The 17,996-nt window shown below is 31.7% G+C and overlaps 1 protein-coding gene across 4 annotated transcripts in view; it reads right to left on the bottom strand.

Moving 5' to 3' along the window:
- Positions 1-17,996, bottom strand: part of LOC143073506 (nucleolar protein 14-like) — a 48,017-nt gene that overhangs the window by 11,616 nt on the left and 18,405 nt on the right. For all 4 annotated transcript variants that reach the window (XM_076249112.1, XM_076249111.1, XM_076249110.1 and 1 more), the window contains 3 exons: positions 14,475-14,537; positions 13,406-13,496; positions 6,386-6,458 (listed from right to left, as the gene is read on the bottom strand). In XM_076249112.1, the coding sequence (XP_076105227.1) occupies positions 6,386-6,458; positions 13,406-13,496; positions 14,475-14,537 (227 nt within the window). The remainder of the gene's footprint in view (positions 1-6,385; positions 6,459-13,405; positions 13,497-14,474; positions 14,538-17,996) is intronic.

The following is a 17,996-nucleotide window of genomic DNA, read 5'->3' as shown; positions in this document are numbered from 1 at the left end:
GTATCATAAGAGCTCAATTTCACTAAGAAATATTGGACAGTAAATTTCTTTTTGTAAACTGTTAAAACAAAATAAAACACTTGGTTATACAAATTTATTATATAGATGATCACATTAAACAAGGTCCCATCATTGTGATTACTTAAGTTTCATGATTTTTCATTCAAGCTTTACATTTTCTTATTTTCATCTTGTCTATCAAAAACTATTTTCATATTTATACAAGATTTGTAATCATCAAGTAATCTGATGAATGTAATCTTAAAGTAATCTAAAAGTAATCATGATTACACCTGTTTTTTGCCATGTAATCGATTACATTATGATTACTTGTAATCAGAAATGACATGATTACTGATTACAAAGGATTACACTGCAAAATGTAATCGATTACAGCTGATTACGATTACTGATTACGATTACCCCATGTCTGATACTCCTGGATATTTGATTTTGTGGTATGCATACATTCCTTTAGAACATTTGAATTCGAGGTTCTCTTGTACCCAAGAAATCAATGAAAATTAGTATCCAATGAATATTAATGAAATCTGAATATATTTACATGAATTTTGATACATTTTGTACAATTACAATTGGTTATGGAAGAAATTTTCTAATTCTTTTTTTGTCCTATACAACCTATACTTTCATTAAATTTACATATAATATTTATAACATCTTTTTAAAAAATCATTGTGGTTCTTTATTCTCATGACAGTTTTTTGTGAATGTTGACTTTAAAGAGACAAGGTACAGGAAAGTATTGATGACGATGGTTTAGAGGCTGTGATTTTAATTGGGATTAAAGTAAAATTGAGGTAAATACTTATGAAACATCAACCCAACAACAGAGGATCATAAAGACATACATTGTACTGTTAATTCAGAAATTATCTTAAATGTTTTTTATAAACGCCAACACTGAGGGTTTGTAAATATTGCAATAATAAGAACTCACATCCTGACATCTATTACACAATACATTGTTTTTAAGGATGATCAGAATCCATGTACTTTCTGCAGTTACTGAAGATATTGAACACATATTTTGGACATGCCATAAAATAGCAGATCTGTGGATAAGACTCATGGACTGGATTTATAACCAAACACAAATAATTATTCCATTTAACATGGATATAATTTAATTCGGAAATTTAGGAAAAACAGAAAATAATAAAATAAAAAACTTAATAATACTTTTATCAAAATTCTTTATCTATAGATCAAAACTGTGTGAAAATCAAGTAAATTTTGCAGGGCTGAAAAACTATCTAAAAGAAAATCTAATACTAGAAAAGAATACATTTTTTAAAACAAAGCCTCTTCACATTGCCAACCTCTACTGGGACCCCTGGCTTCCATTATTAGAATAATTTACACTTAAGCAACTTAATTAGCATAACCCTATGTAATGTTATTGTGCATTTTATTTTAGCCTTCTCACACCAACATATATGTTTTTATATCATATAATATTATATGTTGTTTATTGTCTTTTGTTCTTGTTTTGTGCCTAAAAAATGCATATACATTCTTTAATATCTGTTTTGTGTTTGTATGAATTATTTACAATGGAAAACCAACTTTGCCAAATTTATTTAATGTTGTATCTTAAGAAAAAAATACTGCTGCCAAATTCCAAATTTCAAGGACTTTTTATTTTTTATTTTTATTTTTTTGTTTTTGTTTTGTTTATTTATTATTTTCTCTTCTCTTTTCACTTTCTCTCTTAAATAAAATTCTCACTTTATTGATCAACATTGAAATAATTGATACACAATAATATACTGTATATATATATTTTATAATTTTGAATACTAACAATTACTAACAATTTTTCTAAATATACAAACTAATAGTTAACGAGGCCGGGATAAGGTACCGGTACTTTCTGTATCAAACTAACAAATGTGAAAGTTTTCACTTAAGTATGTATAATTTAAAAAAAAAAAAAAAAAAAAGGATCAGAATCCATTATCAGGCAACCTCAATCAATTACATGCATCCATGCATGACCAGACCCTGTTTTGGTTTTTATCTTATAAGACATCGCTTTCTAACATGTCTAATAAAAATAAGATGTGGTAAGATTGCAAATGAGACAATTCGCCAAATGTTGTCCGTCAAGAAATATTTGCAACCATATGACCTTTAACAATGAGCAAAACTCAGACTGCCTAACATGCTATAAAAGTTCTAGAAATGATGTATAGAACTATTTCACCTGGAAAACTAATGGTCAGATTTATATACACAACAATAAAGGAAAACAAACAGGATACAGCAACAAACAACAACCACCATGACCATTGAATAACATGGACATGGGACAGACAAAAACAGAATTTGGAAAAATTAATCATGTTTGCAGGAATGCCAACTTTCCTCTAACCCCAGGACAGTGGTGTAACAGTACTACATAAGAACAAGCTTAACAAGATTGTACAAGCTGAAATATTTTGCCTGCTTTGATTACTATGATAGAATTTATGTCTAAAGTGTGTTACATGAAAGTTTCACTACAATTTTCAAATGAAATAAGCATTGTCAAAGATTATTGTAAATGAGGTCAAAGTAAAAAAAATCCTGCAAGACAGACATGTACACATAAAATCCTACCATACACCAAAAAAAGGTAACCAACTGCTAATTGAATCTAAGAAACAGACCTAATTACGAAAATTGAACATTGACCAACAAGAGTGCACATGCTGAAATGTCTCGCCTTCTATACTAATCATTGATATTATGTTGACAGTCCTAAGTATAAAGCTTTATTTCAACTGTCACATAAGCTTAACATTAACCAAGATAACTAACCAAAGACCAATGAACCTTGAAAATGAGGTCAAGGTCAGATGAACCATGCCAGGCAGACATGTACAGCTAACAATGCTTCTATACAACATATATAGTTGACCTATTACTTATAGTTTAAGAAAATAGACCACAACACAAAAACTTAACACTGTGCAATGAACCGTGAAAATGAGGTCAAGGTCAAATAAAACCTGCGCGACTGACATAAAGATCATAAAATATTTCCATACACCAAATATAGTTGACCTATGGTATATAGTATCAGATAAAAAGACAAAAACTCAAAAACTTAACTTTGACCACTGAACCATGAAAATGAGGTCAATGTCACATGACATCTGCACGCTAGACATGTACACTTTACAATCATTCCATACAACAAATATAGTAGACCTATTGCATATAGTATAAGAAAAACAGACCAAAACACAAAAATTTAACTATAACCACTGAACCATGAAAATGAAGTCAAGGCCAGATGACACCTGCCAGTTGGACATGTACACCTTACAGTCCTTCCATACACCGAATATACTAGCCCTATTGCTTATAGTATCTGAGATATGGACTTGACCACCAAAACTTAACCTTGTTCACTGATCCATGAAATGAGGTTGAGGTCCAGTGAAAACTGTCTGACAGACATGAGGACATTGCAAGGGCCGCCGCCGCCGCTGGATCACTATCCCTATGTCGAGCTTTCTGCAACAAAAGTTGCAGGCTAGACAATAAACTATGAAAATGAGTCAAGGTCAGATGAAGCAATGCCAGACAGTATGTACACAATACAATCATTCCATACACCAAATATAGTTGACCTATTACTTCATGTACTTACAGAAACTAAAATACAGACATCAACATAAAAACTTTACTTTGATTAATGAGCCCTATGAAAATGAGTTCAAGGTCAGAGGAACCCTGCATTACAGACATGTACACCTGACAATCATTCCATACCAAGATGTGGTATGATTGCATATAAGACAACTCTACACAAGATAACAAATGACATAGAATGAAGGTCACTGCACTGCCTTCAACAATGATCAAAGCCTTTACCACTAAGTCAGCTATATAACCCAGGAATGGCAAAGTAAAATAATTCAAACAAGAAAAAGAAATGCCTAATTCATGTACAACAAAAATGTGTCCAATGTACATGGATGCCCCATTCACTTTTTCCTTTTCCATGTTCAATGGACCATGAAATTGGGTAAAAAATCTAATTTGGCATTAAAATTAGAAAGATCATACCATAGGGAACATGTGTACTAAGTTTCAAGTTGATGTAACTTTAACTTCATCAAAAACTACCTTGACCAAAAACTTTAACCTGAAACTCGCACTTTCAGTTTCTGTGTTCAGTGGACTGTGAAACTGGGGTCAAAACTTTAATTTGGAATTAAAATTAGAAAGATCATATCATAGGGAACATGTGTACTAAGTTTCAAGTTGATGTAACTTTAACTTCATCAAAAACTACCTTGACCAAAAACTTTAACCTGAAACTCGCACTTTCATTTTCTGTGTTCAGTGGACTGTGAAACTGGGGTCAAAACTTTAATTTGGAATTAAAATTAGAAAGATCATATCATAGGGAACATGTGTACTAAGTTTCAAGTTGATGTAACTTTAACTTCATCAGAAATTACCTTGACCAAAAACTTTAACCTGAACTTCGACTATCATTTTCTATGTTCAGTGGACCATGAAATTGGAGTCAAAACTTTAATTTGGAATTAAAATTAGAAAGATCATATCATAGGGAACATGTGTACTAAGTTTCAAGTTGATGTAACTTTAACTTCATCAAAACCTACCTAAACCAAAAACTTTTAACCTGAACTTCGCACTATCATTTTCTATGTTCAGTGAACCATGAAATTGGGAGTCAAAACTATAATTTGGCATTAAAATTAGAAAGATCATATCATGGGGAACATGTGTACTAAGTTTCAAGTTGATTGGACTTCAACTTCATCAAAAACTACATTGACCAAAAACTTTAACCTGGAGCGAACGGACGCATGGATGGATGCACAGACGGAGGCACAGACCAGAAAACATAATGCCCCTCTACTATCGTAGGTGGGGCATCAAAATAATGAAAGAAAAACAAATATGGTTTAACACTAGTTATTTTTGGGACTGTTATAGCTCATTGTTCTGTGTGAGCCAAGGCTCTGTCTGTGTTGAAGTCCTTATTTCTAATTAACACTAACTGACTGTTGCGGACAAATATTGAAGGGATTCTTCTGTAGGCTTTTAATCTTTTCTTATGTCATAAAACTGAGAGGAATTACTAAACAATGCTAAATGTGGATAACTTATAAAAAACTCTTTTGGATATGCACACCTAACCAAATAAAACATCTGATCAAACAAGAATTACTAAATATGGATATTTCCAAAGCAAAAAAATATCTGATCCTATGGGAATTACTAAATATGGACATATATACCCAAAGCAAAAAGAGGAACCTTTGTGAGCTCACTCCCCTCCACCCCAATATTGTCACTGGGAAAACAAAATCTCATCAGATTACAAAGTTCTTAAGACTTAAAACTGTGGATATGCACACCTATAAAGCAAATAAACAGTAAATCACTTAGTAAATGCTAAATATGGATATCTCTATTCCAAAACAAGTTAACATCTCATAACCTTGGATTGACTTAATGTGGATATTTCTTATTCAAATTAACATCTAATCATCCAGGATTTACTTCATGTGGATATTTCCTATTCAAATCAACATCTAATCATCCAGGATTTACTTCATGTGGATATTTCCTATTCAAATTAACATCTAATCATCCAGGATTTACTTAATGTGGATATTTCCTATTCAAATTAACATCTAATCATCCAGGATTTACTTCATGTGGATATTTCCTATTCAAATCAACATCTAATCATCCAGGATTTACTTCATGTGGATATTTCCTATTCAAATCAACATCTAATCATCCAGGATTTACTTCATGTGGATATTTCCTATTCAAATTAACATCTAATCATCCAGGATTTACTTCATGTGGATATTTCCTATTCAAATCAACATCTAATCATCCAGGATTTACTTAATGTGGATATTTCCTATTCAAATTAACATCTAATCATCCAGGATTTACTTCATGTGGATATTTCCTATTCAAATCAACATCTAATCATCCAGGATTTACTTAATGTGGGTATTTCCTATTCAAATTAACATCTAATCATCCAGGATTTACTTCATGTGGATATTTCCTATTCAAATCAACATCTAATCATCCAGGATTTACTTCATGTGGATATTTCCTATTCAAATTAACATCTAATCATCCAGGATTTACTTTATGTGGATATTCCCAAAGCTAACTATAACCATTTGATCACCAAACATTACACAATATGGACATTTTGTCTTCTCTGTGGTTGGGTTGTTGTCTCTTTGACACATTCCCCATTTCCATTCTCAATTCTATTTCTATATTATGGATTTTTCTTAAGCAAGAAAATGCTGTAAGACCAGATGTTGAAAACATATCACTATGTTTATAACAAACTTACTTGACTGGTTTCTTTATCTCCAGTAAGTTGATGGATTTACCAACAGGTTTAAATGGAGGGATCACAGGTTCAACTGTAAAATAAAGTAAATAATAATACTAGTACTGTTATTAAACCTTCTGCCTCTAGAGAGTTTAAAAAAATCATTTAACGAAACTTGTAACAGTTTTAATAGTTTTTTTGATGATGAAAATCATAGATGAATTTTAAAATGAAATTTTTTATGAAATGTTTCAGGAGATCAATTGAAAATTATGAATAATATATATTTGACTGTACACTCTATCCTCAAAGAAAGCAGAATTAATGTTGTGTGTATAAACATGTTCATTTATCATCAATATATTGTACAATGAACCCTTATGCTGTAAAATTCATATTGTTTCATCACAAAAGACAAATGCAAATCAAAGTGTGTGTAAGCACTATAGGGTAACAATTGTTTTCATTCAACAGTGGGAACTAATCAAAGAGCAGATTGCTCTGAGGGATACGATTGCCGTTGTTTCATTGACACATGTATACATGTAGCTGGATAATATTATTTTCAAAACTAATTCACCTGCACATGTAAAATAATTACAAAATAGCCAATCCCAGATAAAAGTGTATGAACAATGTAATAAGGCCTATTGTGTTTTATTTTTGTGCTATCAATTCCAAGTTTACTTTCCACAGCAGTCACTGAGACTCAGAGTGAGAGAAGGTATTTCACTTCGTATCTTATCACCTATTTTCCTACGTTAATTCTAGGAGGAACCCCATTCTTAACTCTTTAAATATGTTATTTCCTTTGGGTCAGTGATCATGACTCCTTTCTGTACACATTCATCGGTTTAAATTGCGATCATTTTTAATATAATACACTTTATTGACAGAACGAGCTAATACTCGAAGTATTGTTTTCATTCACAATTCACGGAAGTTACTTCCAGAAGGGAGACAACTCGAAACGATAATATGGAAGACTCCATTTCGCCTGAAGGGGTGTTCTACGATACGGACAATATTTATTTCAATTTAAATGATGCATATGATTTAATTATGCAACAACAATACCTTCAATAGCAGACATATATAGAAAAGATCCCATGAGTTAAAAATTAATTAACTGAGTGGGGAATCCAGAGCAACCATTCAATTGAAAACCCCTTGAAGTCAAGAAAACTATACGCATGCGCATAATTTCCAAAACAAACCCTGGAGCAAGAACGTATATTAAATGTTTATTAAACGACCTAGATGGTTCTCTATTTCTTTATGGAAGTACAATCTCAAATATCAGTTTCATAACGGTAAAATATAAGAAAAACTCCACTTCAGTTCTTATATATGACAGAAATAGATTTATCGGAATTAAGAGAACTCTCGCATTTGATCAAAACTGGGAATTCCCTCTGACGAGTTTCTAAATTTATAAAAACACTAAATATAAATACTGCTTAATTCTGATTTTCCGTGTTGTTAAAAACACGCATATAAGTCAAGGGAATTATCAAACATGAAGATTATGAAAAGAGCATTATAGGAAAGTTGTTAAAGTTCAATGACCCTTTGTTTGTTTTTACCTTTCAAAGCAAGACAATCATAAGAATCTGAGATGTTCCTTCATGTTTACAATTAAACGATTGATGTGAGGGCAATGCTCTGAGCAACCGGTATAAGTCTACAGATTGCTTGAAAGCAATCGTATCCCAAAAATCAAATTGCAGTCGGAAACCAGGTTGAAATAGAACAAAAGAATCGAAGCTCTTTGTTAGAGAAGGCGATAAATGTTTACTGTATTGTTTACTATAGTGACAAAAATTTTAAAAGTTAATAGAAACAAACCAAATGGCGATTTTCTTCTCAATTATGAGGTGTTTTATTTTAAAAACACCATTTGCATAAGTTTTCAATTTATCTAGTACATAGTTAAGCAGAACAATTAGATATCAAGTCGACGACATGGGTATCTTTCAAGTTGGATGAAGAAAATGCATAACCTCCGATTTTTATGAAAAAATTACCCCGTACGGAAAACATATCAATCTATTAGTTCAGTAATTTTCGTGTCTGCCCTTCCATTATGTGACTGAAGAAAAAATTCCAAAAAATGGGTAACAATTGTATCGAAAAGAGAAAATCGAGTGCACCTTTTTATGTTAGGGGGTGTTTGAGTTGAGTATTTTGTCTTGATATCGTACAAAGTAAGAATATTTCATACATCGTCTCGCTTCAGATTCTATCATTTTTATATATTAAAGCTACAGGTTGACTTTATAACACAAAATCAAAGCGCTGTAAGCACTGTAGGCAGTTAACCAAAAACCAATGCAAACATAACAAGAGGCTGTCACGACGACAGCAAACCGGATTTATTAACATTTATTTGTCTCCTGGCAATATCACAAGAACCATAACTGATGAACGGTGAAAGTGAAAATCGTCAATATCAAATTTGACCTGCATTATATCATCAGTATCAACATATTAAAATGTGAAAGAGCGTAGGTTGAATGATTCATGAGTAAATGCAACAACATGAATGGAAACGCCATTTTTTGATCTTTCAAGAACCATAACTCCTGAACGGTAAAAGTCAAAATCGACATTATTGAACTTGACCTCCATTTTGTCATCAGTAACAACATATGAAAATTTGAAAAGCTTTGGTTGAACAGTTCATGAGTAAATGCACGTACACGACTGGAAACGCCATTTTTCAATCTATCAAGAACCATAACTCCTGAACGGTAAACGTCAAAATCGTCATTCTTGAACTTGACCTCCATTTTATCATCAGTAACAACATATTAAAATTTGAGAAGCTTTGATTGAACAGTTCATGCGTAAATGCACAGACACGACTGGAAACGCTATTTTTCAATCTTTCAAGAACCATAACTCCTGAACGGTAAAAGTCAAAATCGTCATTCTTGAACTTGACCTTCATTTTTTCATCAGTAACAACATATTAAAATTTGGGAATCTTTGGTTGAACAGTTCATGCGTAAATACACGGACACGACTGGAAACGCCATTTTTCAATCTTTCAAGAACCATAACTCCTTAACAGCAAAAGTCAAAATCGTCATTCTTGAACTTGACCTTCATTTTGTTTTCAGTAACAACATATTAAATTTTAAAAGCTTTGGATGCACGGTTTATGAGAACATTTGGTGCCGCCCAGCAGCCCGACCGCCCGCCGTACATCCCCAAATCAATAACCGACATTTTTGACACAAAAATCCGGTTAATAATGAAAACTGTGGCAATGTTGATTCAACTTTTTTTTAAAGATTTAAAAGAACAAACATTAAACATTCATATATAATTGTACATTTTTTGTTCATTTAATGAATTAATCATTAAGGCAAATAATTCATATTTTATCAAGGTTTTCAATAGCAACGCACATGACCACGAATGGTCATGAGTCTTTCATGAGTCAGCAGTGGTACAAATTTGCAATGATTACAGTTCTTCTAGTTGATCGTAATTGTTCGTATTAGTTGACTGTTAGTAGTTCAAGTTGACTTTAGTACGAGCTTGTAAAAGTATGAATGGATTTGCTTCCCTGGAAAGAAAACTGAGTTTGTGTTGTACAGTACAAAAGTTATGAGACACAAATCAGACAAATGTTTACTACTACAGGGATCAATGGTGAGGTCTGACTGACCTGTCCATAGTAAATGTAAATGACTCCCACCTTCACCCCAAGTCCATGATGTCTCAGTTTGGAATAAAATGACAGGTGTTATGGTCTAGCAAAGTGATATGCATATGTGTCGCCTATGAGATTGACCTTGTATGTCATTCAATCTTTTTTTAAATGACAAACAGGAATGAATATGGTTTAGGTGTTGGTATCTCAATCTTTTACAAGTTCTCAAAACACACACAAGAGGGTGTGGGGTGACCCTAGGGACTACCCCTATTTTTCATTTGACTTTTTTATATTGTCCCATACATGAATATATATGGTTTATGGGTGGGTATCTCGACCGTTATCAAGTTTTCAAACAGGAGGGGGTGGTGGACCCCAGTGACTTCCCCTATATTTCATTTAATTTGTTATATTGTCCAATACATGAATATGTATGGTTGAGGGGTGGGGATCTCATCTGTTTCTAAGTTATCAAACAGGAGTGGGTAGGGTGACCCTAAGGAATCTCCCTATATTTCATTTGATTAGTTCTCATACATGAATATACATGTAAATGGTTTAATTTAAAGGTGGGGATCTCGACTGTTTCCAATTTCTCAATCAGGTGACTGCAGGGACTCCCCCTATATTTCATTTAATTTAGAGTTGGGGATCCCAACTGTTTCAAAGTTCTTAAACATGAGGGGTAGGGTGACCACAGGGACTTCCCCTATATTTCATTTGATTTGTTATATAGTCTTATACATGAGTATATATCATTTATATGGTTAAGGAGTGATGATCTCGAATTTTTCCAAGTTCTCAAACAGGAGGGTGTACAGTGACCATAGGGACCCCCTTATAATTCATTTGATTTGTAATATTGTCCCATACATAAATATATATTGTTTAAGATTGTGGATCTCAACCGTTATAAATTCTCAAACAGAAAGGGGTAGTCAGAGTGGCCCAACGAACTCCACCTATATTTCATATGATTTGTTATATTGTCCCATACATGAATATATATGGTTTAGGGGTGGGGATCTTGATCATTACCAAGTTTTGGTCATTTTGGTCTCTTGTGGATAGTTGTCTCATTAACAATCATACCACATCTTTTTTTTTTATATAAGAAACTTCCAGCTATTCTAACTGACCTATCGAAATTGAGAAGAAAAAAATACCCCTTGAAATTGCAGTAATATGTTTAACTTGAAAAGCATTTAACATTCATTACCAACATTTATCACTGATAAAAAAAAATTATACTGTTACCAGGAACATATATATTGTTAGATAAACTGTTCCCAGCTGTCACATTGTATTGGATTTTGACATTAAAATTGGTGTACAAAATATTTTCTGCTTTTTCTTTCTTTAACATATATCTTTTGGTTTTAAATTCTAGTGTTTATATTTATTTACAAGGCATAGATGTATTTTGTCACCTGTCTGGATTTTTTTAGTTGATAGCCAAAACCCGGAATTACCCTTATCCGCTTCCGGAATCGGATCCGTTATTGTAATCTCGCGGCAGCCATTTTGTTTTCAATGTTGTTTTTGACAGATAGTGAGATACGATTTTACTCGGATTTACACATTATTTATCGGCGATTTTCTGTATAAAGCTAGCGGTTGAACAAATTGAACATCGCTGTCATGAATGGTAATGATGAAAATAAGTTTGAGATCGTTAATTAGGAAACTTCGGTAAAAATGTTTGCAAAGTTATTTTTTTATTTTCTTTCAAGGTCCGTCGGGCGTAGCTAGTAACCAAGTAGAAAGTCCGACTGCAAAAGTGGAAGGTCACAGACCTCGGACCACCGCTAATTTGAACACCTGCGTCCAAATTGAAAAGATATGAAAATTTCGTCTTCTATTTCAAAATTGCCGCCAACAGCGTGATCAGTTGAACTTATATTAATAGACTACTGACGTATATATACGTAGTTGACTACGTATTGACGACAAACAATATTCCTACGACTTTTGTAATTTGGGAAATCTTAACTACTTGTCTTTAGAGATTTTCGGCGATTAAATATTTCATACATTTGTTCTTTGACATCTTAGCCAAAAGCTCAGGGGATAATAAACTACATAAGCATTCCTAATGTGCTCTACTTCCTATGTGCAACTTCAAAACTTTTGGGAAAATCGACCATCATTTAAGGTTTTTCTGGTCATACTTTTTGTAATCCAGAATCAAAAGTATGAAAAAACTGTCCAATAAGTTATAAATAATATAGTAACCAGCTAGATGATAACAACGTATTTCAGCATTTATTGGGTAGCACACAAATCCAGGGCATAAGGCAGCTTAACTGCCTAAAAATCACAGTACTAAAAGATGAAATATATAGGTCAAGTGAAATACCTATCTAATGAGTCACAAAAACAGAGAAAGTGTGTTCGAATAGCTATTTTTTGACTGAAAGTACTTGACGACAGTCTTTCAAGTTGGATGATGAAAATGCATATCTTCGAAAAATTCTAATTTTTTGTGTGTGATTACTAGGGTTTATAGTCTTCATACACTTAAAAAATCTAGTCTGCCCTTCCACGAAATATTTAATTAAAATTTTTTTAAATGTTTATGAATTTTCGAAAATTCCACCTGACAACCAATCAGACAATAGTTTTAAGTTGAATCAATGCAGACAAGATTATTAACTGATGCTCATTAGCTAGTTGATACATTTGTCTTTTAAAATACAACTGACATATAAGGATCATAATGGTGCAATGTGGATAAATTTATCGGTTTCCAAGAGCAATATTGGTAGCGCGTCATCCCTACAATGGCTTCCATTTCTACGATTGTGAGCATGAACTGGCGTAATGGGGAGATAATTTTGACGAAGTAGACTCCTGACTGATTGTATTGTATTAAGCACTGGAAAGCAATACTAATTATGCACAAAGGAAGATAACTCCAATTATTAATACTACTTTAGCAATGACATCATTGATATTTTGAAAACATGCACACAAGTACTGCAAGTTTCTTGACAAATATGGTTATACACAAATAGTCTTTTTGTTATATAGATTTCTGAACGTATATATTTCATTGATGAACATCTTAATATATTCATGGATTGGATATCAAATATAGAATGATGAGATCAATGAATTATGTTTTATGCTTTGTTTATATTGAAATAGTGATAAAGTTTTGAAAATTAGTAATTACCAACCCCACCCACCCTCCCTCAATTCAATTATATTTAAAAAAAAATTAAACAGCGATTACAAATTAGTTGGTACTTATTTTTATAAATGTGCATATTACATAGGTTAAAATTGACATAATATCCTAGGAATTTCATTTGTGAAACAAGATTTGGTCAACTCTGTTATATACTGACATCAAATAGTAAACTTACTTTTATTGGGGTCTTTCTTTGATGCTAAATATAACAGACCATGAAGAAAGTTTATAGCTTCTGGGACAAACCTTCTTGATAAATAAATATACTGAAATAAAAAGAAAAAAAATATTATAGCATTACATCAGAGTTTACTGAAATATGAACTGCCTAAACAATCTAGTAAAATTAATATATTATTGTGTGACCCATTCACTGAAACCATCTTCAAAATACTTCTTCATATTTGCACATTAAAAAATAAGTCTTCATAATTTTCATGCAACTTAATTAAATTTATAAACATGTACTAGTGTGCACAATTGAGAAATTGTAATAAAGGTTTTGACTAAGTTTGAAAATAGTTAATATAAAGCTGATAAGCTGTAGGAATATTGCTTACAAGAGAAAAAAGAAAATGGACATACATTTACTGAAGTCTAGTTATTTTAAATAATGTGTCTTCCTCTATCTTGGATTTTTAAGTAGCAGATAACTTTGGTCTAGATTTTTTTATGAAATGTGAAAATTTTGAGAGTTATATGTAAATCATGTAAACGACTTTTCATATAGATATAGAAAATTGTGTGTTCTATCATAATTTCATCTGAAGTTTCTCAAAAACACCTTTTTTGTGTTTGATAAGATTTTTTCCAACTTTGCCAAATAAGGGTAGATATCTCAGTTAAAGTAATTCTTATAATAGAAAGTGTTATGAATTTATCTATTTTGATATGTAGCAAGAAAACAAGTTCAGTGACCATATTTTTTCTTTTTCTTATCTGAAAGCATGTTTTAAGAGCTATCTTCTTACATTTTATCTTAAAGTTCTGATAGTAGGTTTTCTTTTTATCACTCAAAATTTGATTTTCCATGCTTAATTTATACAAAATCTGACAATTTTGCACAACCTGTAGCGTGAAAAAAAGTCTTGTGAACAATAATTTTTAATATATTTAAAAAAAAAAAAAAAAAAAAAGCATAATAAAAGCTTCATTTTGACAAGTTATCCAAAAATTATACAAATTTTAATTAAGATGCCCTAGCCACCTTAACATGGCAAAAATTAACTGACACTGTCACCTACCTCTAAACATAAATTACATAAAAATAATCCAACAGCTACATCTCTTTCATGGTTCACAGGTGTCTGCAAGGCAAAAACAAAACACATTATTTCAAACGTATTGATATTTACATATTACCTTTTGATAATATATATTTTACACATGAGATAATTTAACAGTCAAATATAGTATGTGATGTTATAATGAATATTTCTTATGCTGTATATGCATGAGTAAAGGAGATGTGGAGGTAATTATTAACAGCAAATTAACGATGTAAGTCAAACAAATAAGTAATTTAAAGTATCCATATATATGAGTTTTCTCAATCTTTAATTGAACTTGCTTTACAATCCATAAAATAATAAGATATGATCTGTGAAGACATTTAAATATACTTGGACACTTAAATGCAACTCCTGTAGAGAAGAGTCTTTGCTCTTACTTTAAAAAGTATGTTGTATTGAATGATTGTTAGTGTTAAAAGCTATTTTCGATACTCCTGGCTTAAACCAGGTTTCATGGTTAATAGACTATGACAGACAGGATGGGCTAAATAATCCAGTGTTCTCCCAAGGATTTTTGGATAGCGCTGTGGTAAGCGCGTGATCGACAATTCTCAATAACCTTGTCCCGGCGCGCAGTTGGTTTGTAATTGATTTGTTATGTTTTTCTTATATTATGCTATTGATGATTTCTCTTGTAATGATGTCCTCATCATGCTCATTGAAGTTACCCCTTTGTTTGCTAATGTTATTGTCTGGATATAGACATGACAGAAGAAAAGTCTTTTTTTCTCCATTGTAAATTCATATAATCCTCATATTATCTGTGTTTAAAACCCAAGGAGAAGTCTTTTCCATGTTGGGTCTATACCAGACTGCCTATGTGATGATTTCTTATCACTAACAGGTGATGTTTCAGAACATGTAGGACCAACAATAAAGTCATTGTCAGCTTCTATGGTTGTAACCCACTGTAACAGTGTATTGTTAACCTTATGAAGTTTGACAGGAATTGACAATTTTTAGCATAATGATTTGTAATTTTTCTGACCTTAACGTTATATATTATTCAAATGGCTTCATCCAAGCTGGACAACGAGAAAGTGAATTTCTCAAGTCGTTTCAGCTTGAGGTTTGTTTTTCTAATCATATATCCTCTCAATTGTTTTCAAATGGTAAAATTCATTACTGTAGAATTGCTGCCTTACCAATAATTAGTCCGAAGATTCAAAGATTTGCTCATTTTCGGGGTTCCTATGGATAGTAAGCCCGGCAAATTGTAACAAACCCCTGTGTTTGATCGTTTTTAAAATCATTGTTTGTTCTCAAAGTTCGTTAAACAAAATTTTGAGTGTCGTCGGGAAATGCGGTCATTTTATTTTATCTCATTTCATTCATATGCGCCTCTATATATTCTATTAATTAAAACAATAGAGTCAATGTTGAAATCTTTGTTTATTTTCATCTTTCAAAGTTGCCATTATGTAAAATTTATTAGACAGGTCCCGCGGAGTTACTTAATACAACAGAAATAATTCATTCAGAAATAGTAAACCAGTTGATCATGAATATAAGAATAAGAATAAGAATTTTATTAGTATAAAATCCAAACAATAGGATTGTTACCAAAATACAAAACAAAAACAAAAACAAACAGACAGACAGGCATATTAATTGCAAAACGATAGACATTAAACACTACAAACATGTAGCATTGAAAGAATTTTTTTTTATAGATTATTAATCTTAATTATAATACTATTTTTGACAGCATGCCTCCTCTCTAAAATTATTAATTCAAAAATTATGCTTATATCTATAATACTAAAATAACGAGGTCCAATTTGTCAGCCGTCATCGGGTAAAAACGACAAATCAAAGAATTCAACTTTATATATAGCTAATATAGGACAATGGTGAATATTAAAAATTACACCACTCCAGACCCTTTTGTTTTTCCACATAATTAATATTGCCAATAATTAACAAGTTCCGGGTCGAATCCGATACCAATATCAATAGTATATTCAACTGTTGTCTATTATCTTATCTGTACGTTCCGCATCTGACAGGCGCACCACCAAAGTTTAACGGTGTATTCAGGATTTTGCTATATACACGGGTCATAATCACAGGGTTGACCCTACTAAATTCAATCATTGTCAAATTGTTCCCTATTGAAGTATTTTAATCAGTAAGACTTTCTAAGATAACAATAGGAATACTAAAAATCTGGACTTAAATAAGGCATATAGGTAGAGTTTTCAATTTGTTAGCGGGCATGATGTAAAACAGCGAATCAAAGAATTCAACTTATTTATAACTAATATAGGACACTGTTGTTGATTAAAAAATACTCCATTCCAGGACCTTTTGTTTTCCAAATAATTAACATTACCAATACTTGATAAGTTCAAGGTCGACGGGTTCACACAGAAAGAGTTTGAAAGCAAAGAAAACTGTGTATCTTATAGTCGGCATGACTTAATCAGATGACAATACCAATACTAAAATAAGGCTTACGCATAGTTGTATATTTTAATTCAGTCACGGACCTGCAATATCACGGGTTTGTTCTAGTATAATATAAGTTGAGACGTCAATTGCACAGTTCATATAATGACATTATAATTGTTTCTCTCATTATACATTTCACTTATATAGTTAACAATAATAAGTAAAATATCACATTCTTCACAGGAAAATATAAAATCAAATTTGTTTTCTTCACTTATTGAATTAAAACTGGGGACAATACTAGAAATTTCATTAAACATTTTGATCCTAGTTTTATTAATTTCTGAACATGTTATGATAATATGAAATTCATCTTCCACCTCTTTATGGCATAAAGGACATATTCTTTTTTCTAAAGCTGTTTTGTTGTATCTACCGCGTTCAACAGCCAGCATACTATTACTTATTCTTAATTTAGCATAATTTTTTGTAACATTTTTAACTAAATTCAATAAAAGGTACTTTTCTAGCTCATACTTTACTTTAAATTTTCGGTAGGTTCTTAGTTTATTACCATTTATTGAATTATCATCATTAAAGAGACATTTTTTCCAAATTATAATGTAATTTTCATTGAGCTTTTCCATGAGGGCTAAAAGTAATCGATTTTTACAAAAAGTACATTGATTTCCCAAACATGAGTGAAATTCAATTTTGAAAGTAGCATTTTAACTTTTGAAGCAAATCCATCATTTAACTGCTTGTTAGCTTTATAAACATTATATAATAAAGACTCATTTTCATTTGACTTTAAAATATGTAGCCAAAATCCTACAGAAGACATAAGGGCCTGTATACCAATAGGGTACATTCCCAATTCAACTAATACAGCTGTATTTACTGCCTTTGAATTAACATTTAGAAGACCTTTCGCAAATTTGATCTGGAGTTTTACTGATTCCATAGATAAGTATTGAGATTCAAGAGTTTTGTTGTTCTTCACAATATTTCGCGACCATATCTCACTACAATACAGTAATATAGGGCTAACACAGGAATTAAACAGTTTCATATGGGAAA

The sequence above is a fragment of the Mytilus galloprovincialis genome, chromosome 4 (assembly GCF_965363235.1).
Source record: "Mytilus galloprovincialis chromosome 4, xbMytGall1.hap1.1, whole genome shotgun sequence".
Taxonomy (NCBI): domain Eukaryota; kingdom Metazoa; phylum Mollusca; class Bivalvia; order Mytilida; family Mytilidae; genus Mytilus; species Mytilus galloprovincialis.
This window is presented reverse-complemented; position numbering and strand designations above follow the sequence as displayed.